Source organism: Quercus suber, unplaced genomic scaffold (genome assembly GCF_002906115.3).
Source record: "Quercus suber isolate HL8 unplaced genomic scaffold, Cork oak 2.0 scaffold_71, whole genome shotgun sequence".
NCBI classification, from domain to species: Eukaryota; Viridiplantae; Streptophyta; class Magnoliopsida; order Fagales; family Fagaceae; genus Quercus; species Quercus suber.
Genome location: NW_027069536.1, coordinates 1,317,212 through 1,325,449, shown reverse-complemented (window position 1 = coordinate 1,325,449; position 8,238 = coordinate 1,317,212). Strand labels below are relative to the sequence as shown.

The 8,238-nt window shown below is 39.3% G+C and overlaps 1 protein-coding gene across 1 annotated transcript; it reads right to left on the bottom strand.

Annotated features, from left to right (window-relative positions):
• Positions 1–5,027: 5,027 nt before the first annotated feature.
• On the bottom strand, positions 5,028–7,742 carry LOC112016740 (uncharacterized). The gene is made up of 5 exons (XM_065773253.1): positions 7,350–7,742; positions 7,032–7,265; positions 6,494–6,835; positions 5,777–6,388; positions 5,028–5,692 (listed from the first exon to the last, which is right to left on the bottom strand). Exons 1-5 carry the CDS (start codon positions 7,740–7,742, stop codon positions 5,294–5,296), a joined length of 1,980 nt encoding a protein of 659 aa, XP_065629325.1. The 3' UTR covers positions 5,028–5,293.
• Positions 7,743–8,238: the final 496 nt, after the last annotated feature.

Genomic DNA, 8,238 nt, shown 5'->3' with positions numbered 1-8,238 from the left:
CTTTTTTGGCACGAATAGCTAAAAGCTATCTTACAGCTTTTGCTGCATAGCATCTAGTTGTGTCTCAATGGTTGTGAGACGCATTTGAGTTTGGTTGTTGATGGAGTGGAGAAGCCGTTCCAAATCGGAGATCCGATGTAGCACATTTTCAATCAAGTAGGTTTACTTGGCCGTTTGAAATCCAGGGGGAACAGATGGAGTGCCAGTTGATTGCACAGGTGTAACTGAAGCATGAGCAAGTGGAGTTTCATGTGTGGATGGCTCACTCTTAGGTGTTCTAGAGGAGTGACTCTTGCTTGCTTGAAGAGTCATCGTAGATATTGGTCGAGAACGCGATATAATCTTTCCATCTGTTGGTGAACAGACACCTTCACGAAGCAAGATCTTCATGATGAGACTGCAAAAAGGAAGACATGTTCGAGCTACTAATCGAGCTACTGCTTTCCTAATGGTTTGAAAGATGTGTGCACGATGTCAATTGGAACACCGGAAATGAGACCACAAAGAAATTGTGCTCTTCCAAGATTGATAAAAGCAGTGTTAAGACTTTTTTTTTTTTTTTTTTTTGGAATCAAAACAATATGAGTAAAATTCATTTTCTGTAAACAGTGACTTGAGTGGAGTGATGATAATACAGCTTCTATCACCTCTGGACCAACAATATTCCAATTTTTTTGGAAAAAGAAAGGAGACATACCATTCGGTCCGGGTGATTTTGATGGGTGCATTTGAAACAAGGCGCTCCGAACCTCATCAAGTGTGTAAGGTTGAAGAAGCATGTGGTTCATATTTGGGGTGACCACTCTATCTACAGCATTAAGAACATTGTCCATATTTGAAGGATTTGTTGTAGTGAACAAGTCTTGGAAATACTTTTCTACCACGGTTGCTATTCCTATATCAGATTCCCACCACACCCCATCATTATCAAACACTCCACCAATATGATCTTTCCTACTCCGTTGACTTGCTCTTTGATGAAAAATTTTGGTGTTTTTGTCTCCCGCCTTTAACCAAATGGACCTAGACCTTTGGCGCCAATGAAGTTCATCATTGTAAAGTCTTGTATTGATCTCCTCCTTTACTCTTTTAATGGCTGCAGCATTCTCCACATTATTCTGGCCCATTAGCTCTTCCAACACCTATGTTTTTCTTCCAAAAATGCTTTTGAGTTCCCAAAAGTATTTTTGCTCCACTCCACCAATGCTACTCGGCAACTTTTTATTTTTTCAAAGAGATTGTACATCGAACTACCCATGGAAACCACATTTGTCCATGCTGCTCTAACAATCATTTCACACTCTAAATGGGCTACCCATTTCTCTTCGAATCGCTTTGGCACTCTTCTCATTCTTGGTAGTTGCCGCCCTTATATTGTTAGTAGAATGGGTATATGGTCTGAATATGAGGTTGTAAGATGACATACCTGTGCTTGAGGGAATAATTCTCTCCATTCTAGTGTTGCACAAGCCCGGTCCAGCCTTTGTTATACATATGCATCACCCTCCCAGCCATTATTCCATGTAATCGGTTTCCCATAAACCCCAAGTCAATCAATCCCCAATGTAGCAGCACACTTCTAAAATCTTGGATAAGGGGTTGGGCTTTTGGTAGTTTGCCTTGCTTCTCCTCCGAGACCAAAATTTCATTATAGTCCCCTATACACACCCATGGACGGGAATGTCTAGTCTACAAGTGCCTCAATAAACCCCAAGTCTCATGCTTGAGATGTTCCTCCAGTCTAGCATAGAAATCGATAATTCTCCATGGCTTTATCAGATTGGTGAGTATATGAGCATCAATATGGTTTTGGGTATAAGTTTGGATATGCAAATCCACTTCTGCTTCTATCCACAACATTGCTAAACCCCCTTCTCCCTAGGCAAGGGATTGCAAGCATTGCATCATATGGTAGTTCTGCTTGAATACTTCTCATTTCTTCCACTGTTCTTTTTGTCTCCATAAGAAACAATATTTTGGGAGCTTTTTCCCTCACCAAGTGAGAGAGCACCTTCACTGCACGTTGGTTCCCAAGCCCTCGGCAGATCTAACTTAGGATTGCCAAAATTTTCTTTTCCTTCTTTTAAAAATATCAAATACATGAACTTGCTTAATTTAACGCTCATATAGAAGCTATAAAATAACAAGCAAATAAAGAGGAAAAATACCAAACATAAAAGCATATACAGAAAGAGAATGAAAATGAAACTCTAATCAATATATAAAGCTAGATGATATGACTGCAGCTTTAAAAAAGAAGCCAGGTTTGCCACATTTCTTTTAGCACTGTGATCAAGCTCAACAGAGTTGGTTGGTTTACTTATCTAAACAGTGTTAGTAACTATAAGAATAACCTCTTAATAATTTGTACCTAGAGTGACACATTATAATACAACTTAAAATCAAAGTAAACTCCTATGCAAATAACGAATTACACCAAGCTTCAAAATTGTCATCTTGCTCCATATTCAATGGTGACACATCATGTGATGCACTATCCATACTTAGGCGTAAATGCACTTTTAGTCCCTACATTTTGAAGTTTTTCCATTTTAATCCCTAAATTTTATTTTTTCCACATTTAGTCCCTAAAACCAATTTACGCTTTTTATTAGTCCTTCAAGCCCCATTCCGTCACCAATTAACGGGGAAATAGACGGGATCTATAAAATATTATTATTTTTTAACCCTGGTGAATAAAATAAGGAAGAAATCAGATTCAAGCTCACGTGATAAATCACGTGAAGCACTTTTAGTGCACTTACCACCTACCTCTGGCGCGCAGGTAACGAGCTTCCCCAAATCAGACTGAAATCCCTAACACTTTTCCTCTGCCTCACAACCAACAGCCATCATCATCAACCTAAAGAAAATCCCACTTCTCTCTCTAACCACCACCATCATCATCAACCATCTCAAGATCTTCAACCATTTCGAAGCCCCTGATTAGATGGAAGCAAGCTCTTGAACCAGTTCAAGCTTGAGGAGGAGAGCTCCATTTAGGTGCTACTGTGATGAAAAACCAGTGTTAGTCGTTTCGTGGACACCGGACAACCCTGGTAGAAGGTTTTATGGCTGTCCAAACTACTGGGTATTTCAATATTTGAGTGTTTTTTTAATTAATCATGTTTTTTCTACTGGGTAGTCCAAGCTTTTGATTTTGAATCATGGGGTTTTTGTATTTTTATTTTTATTTCATTGGGGTTAAGGGAGGAGGGACTTTCTGCATTTAGTTCGTTTTCCTGGGTTTGGAAGCAATAATTTTGGGGGTTTTTTTTTTCTTGTTTTACTAAGCTGTTTGGTGGTGTAAAATATGCTGCTAGTAGTTTTTGACACCTTGTTCAAGAGGTAGGATTTGTGCATATAAGGGTATTGTTCAACTGTGACATGCATTATGTGAGCATATGAGGTTAAGTCTCTGGTTTATTGACTGCATTCACTTGTGAGTTGTTATGGATGCATATGGCTTGGGTTTGCGAAATTTAAACTCAATTTGTTGACTGGGGAATATTTTCCTTTTGTTGGTTAGGTTAGTTTATTGATCTTCAATGGTAATATTTGCTTAAAAATTGGATTGCTGTGGTTATATATAAACAACAATGTTTTTTCAATTTCATGTTAATTATACAGTCCTTATTGGTCATTAAGTAGCTTGATGGATAAAGAAATTGGTTTGCATTTCAGGTTGGGCGAAAGTGTAAATTCTTCCAATGGCGTGATGATGAGATATGTGATCATGGTAAGGTGCTCATCCCAGAGCAAAGGCAACGGATTATCAGACTAGAGGCTGAGTTTGCAAGATGCCACAGGAGAGAGAAGTTTTACAATGTGGCTTTGGCATTCTTAATGGTGATATGTGGGATTTGTCTCGTTAATTGTATGGGTAGTTAGACAGGTAGTGGAAGTTTGATTAGGCTGGGAAGTGTGGAAGTGTTTATGTTTGATTAGGTGGGTGGTGGAAGTGTATGTTTAGTTAGCATGTTTCATAGATGAGGGAGTTTCAATATCCTGTAATTGCTAATGCAAAGGGCTGGTAGTGTGTACATTTTGTGGTTAAGCAGTTAGTATGGATACACCTGCTGGTTTTTTTTTTTGTACCATTCCTGGAATGAAATGAATACCCCTATTTTCTAACTGTGTTGTTTAATGTGGGGCTGCTGAAATGTGTTTATGAACTGTATTCATACTGGTTTCAGTTTAATAAAAAATAAAAAGTTATATAACCAATTTGAAAAAAGAGATGTGAATATGAAATTTGTTAGTAAGTCTCAATTTCAAAATCAAAGAGAGTAAATGATGACAATTCAGGGCATGTTGGCACAGACAGGCTACTTAAGTTGTTCAAAAATTCCTATAGTCATATTATTAATAGTGTACAAACTTCTAAATTCTTAACTGGTCTAAAATTATGTACACTTTTTAGTCATATTATTCCCTCTTATGCAGTTCAGCCACATCTTAAAAAATATCTATTAAACTTGTCCAAAAATATCTATTAAACATGTCCAACTTTGCATGTAACTGAGGTTTACTTAAAAGATCTACTTGAAATATCTATTTGGCATGACTTAAAAGATCTACTTGAAATATCTACAGCATATTGACAGATTGACAACAAAAATCCCAGTCAACAAAAAACCAAATTTGAACCAAACTTTTTGAGCTTGATTGACAGATTGACAAAGGCACAGTTTGATAAAGGCACACCATCTGCTGCAATACAAATCTCTACATCAACACACAGCTGGAATACACATTTCTGCTGCAATACAAATTTTTGCAAATTTCTGTTGCAATCCAGATTTCTACAATACAAATTGCTGCTGCAAATTTCTGATGCAATACAAATTTTCTACAATACAAATTTTCTGCAATTCAATTGTCTGCAACACAAATTTCCTGCAATACAACTTTTCTGCAATACAAATAGTCAAAGTACAAAAGATGAGTCATAACTCACTTTATATCAAACCAATACAAACACTTCCAGCAACACTACACGGTCAGACTTGTGACTCAACACCAAATATCAGAACACAGCCACAGTTCTACAAATATCAGAACTAGAACACAAACAGTTGTACAAATATCATAACACAGTCATGGTTCTACAAATATCATAACACATTCACAATTCTACAAATATCATAACTAGAACACAGTCATAGTTCTACAAAACAAAGGGCAATGTTCCATGTTTAACCCTACCACCATAAATACACAAAACAGTTAAGTTATCAGTTTCTACAAAACACATGGCATTGTTCCATGCACAGATGAACTTGTGCTCTCTTCACTTCCTTGGACCATGCACAGATGATTGACTCCCACCATGTCTGATTGATTCCATGTATCTGGATGCGTTCTTAGAAGCCTTTAGAGTCTCTGATGTGACCACCCTTCTCTTCTTCTGCCTTGGCTTTGGGTTGCTGCTGCTGGAGTTATGTGTGGTGCTGCCTGACTGATGTGGTGCAGCTTCAGTGGAGGTGTGCTGCTGTGAGTGGATAAATGTGCTTCTGGTCCTGGCATGAGGTGTTACAGTTGGACTGGATTGGTGCATCATGGTCTGAGATGGTGCAAATTGAGTGGCTGAGCTTGTCTTGCCCTGAGATGGTGCAGTTGGAGTGGCTCGGCCATGCATGCTGGACTGAGGTGGTGCACTTGGAGTGGAGCTGAAGCTATGCATGTTGGCCTACAAACAAGAAATGCACGCAAATTATTAGATGTACTTGAAAGCAACTAATACAATTGCATTTCATACATGTCCATATATTACCTTACTAGATGCACTGGTTCTGTTTGTGGTGCCTGGCAGTGAGGAGTTCCCTCCAATCTCACCCTTGCAACTTCTTTTATTATGCCCTAACTTACCACAAGTCTTGCATTGCTTAGAGATGCCACCTCTCCTTGTTGGCTCATTAGGTTCCTTTGCCCTCTTCTTCTTAGGTCTGCCAGGTGGTCTTCTTTTGATGGGAGGCTGAACTGGGGCCACATCACTAGATCTCCACATATTTTGTCCATTGATTGGTGCTATGATTGGTTCATAGCAGGCCTTGTATGTAGAGACATGGTAACATGGGTGAACATACTGCTCAGCATCTTGTCTGTTGAAAAATATGCACGAGATAGCATGAGCACAGGGTATGCCACTTATGTCCCACTTCCTGCAACTGCAGTGTGCTGTGGCCAAGTCTACAGTGAAACTTTGCAGACCATTTTTTACTTCAAACTGGGTCTGCCCTGCCCAACAAGCTATCCACCTATTGGCTGCCAGTTTTTCCTTGTGCAACCTTTTCAGAACCTTGGCACAAATAGCTGACTCTACTCTCAGAATCTTCACTCTGTTTTCTTGAAACCTAGTCATGAGATATAGTCTGATGCACTCAAGCTGCAAGCACATACAATGAAACATTAGACATTAATTGCAAAACCTACTAAAAACAGTACGACATAATTAACCTAATTAATTGTAGGTGATCACAAAGACTCATACCATGCTAATTATAGGCTTAGACCTGAATTTAAGAATCCTACTGTTGAAACTCTCACACATGTTGTTTACTATAGTGTCGGTCAAGGCATCCTCACTAAACATGTGTTTGGCCCATTTTGTTGTTGAATGACCATCTAACCAACTGTGTGCACCAGCATCAATGCCCTTCAGATCATTCATCACCCTGTCAAACTCTTCTTTATAACTTGTCTTGGCTGCCCTCCAAAACAGTTCTCTGAGTAGAACACCAGGATGGTTCTTCCTAAAGTTGTTGTAGAGGTGCTTGCAGCAAATCCTATGTTCATACTGTAGCCAGTTATCAATGAAAGTTTGCACCAACCCCTGTCACAAATAGTATGAAAAGAAAATATGGCTTAGAGATAGATACAATGAGTAAATGAAGAAAAAACAACCAAGTAGAGAATAAAGTACACACCTTCTGCTGGTCTGACATAAACACCCATCTCTTATTCTGACCTATGTCTACAAGTAACAAATTGATGAACCAAGTCTAAGAATCCTTGGTTGAAGCCTCTACCACTGCATATGCAAGTGGGAAATACTCCTCATTAGGATCTCTGCAGACTGTAGTAATCAATTGCCCCCCTGCCTTAGTCTTCAAATGGCAGGCATCCAAACCAATGAATGGCCTACATCTAGCCAAAAACCCCTTCTTGCAGCCCTCCAAACATATGTATAGCCTCTCAAAATAAGGCACCCCACATACCAAATCCATCTCAGCTGCTAAATCACCATCATAGAAGGTATGTACCTTCATAAGTAGGGTACTACCAGGACTAGCCCTCCTTAATTCCTCACAGTACTCCCACAACTGGTTGTACTATTGTGTATAAACCCCATCCACATATTCTTGAGCCTTATCCCTAGCCCTACTTGCTTTTCCTACACTTATATTTACGGTGTACTTGTCATGGACAGCCTCTTGGATGTCCTTCAGCTTCATATTAGGTTGTCTTTTCACCTTCTTCATCAACTTCTTCCCAATGTATGATGAAGTACACCTAGGGTTCTTATAACTTCTACAGCAGGTGTGTTCCAATGTCAATGTCCTTAGTTGGTAGCTCCTCTCCCTTGGCACCTTTGCTAGATAGGCAACAAACTTGCACCCTTCTTGGCAGACAGCTCTTACCCTTTGCAGATCATTTTTAACAAATTTGATCCCCCATCCACCAGAAACTGCATAATCTGTTATATCTTCCTTGAATTGCTTAGGTGTAGTAAACAACATATCTTTCTCAAAATAAATTTGCTCAGCCTTAGCCACTGGCTTAAACACAGGGAACTTCCTCACTTGCTCTTTTTTCGGTTCCCTTTCATCTCCCACATGTGTCCTGTTATCATCCTCAGACTAATCATCACTATCACACCCAAGCTCATCATTAGATGATGAATCAACAAGACTATGCAATTCCTCACTCTCATAATCAGAGTTCATTACACCAGCACCCATTTGCCCAGGTTTATTAACTTCAGCATCATCCTTACCATCCCAACTGTCACTACTATCTTCAACAAAGTCCCTAACACCATGGGTCAACTCTACATCATCTTCTAGGCCACTTTCCCCACCATCACTTCCCACACTATCGCTGCTATCATTTATATGAAAGACCTCAGGTGGGTGCTCAAGTTCTTTACCTACTCTCCTAGAACCCATTTGAGAAGCAGCCACCTCAGTAGGAACATTAGCATTAACCTCAACCTCATTCTCATTGTTAAAGGTT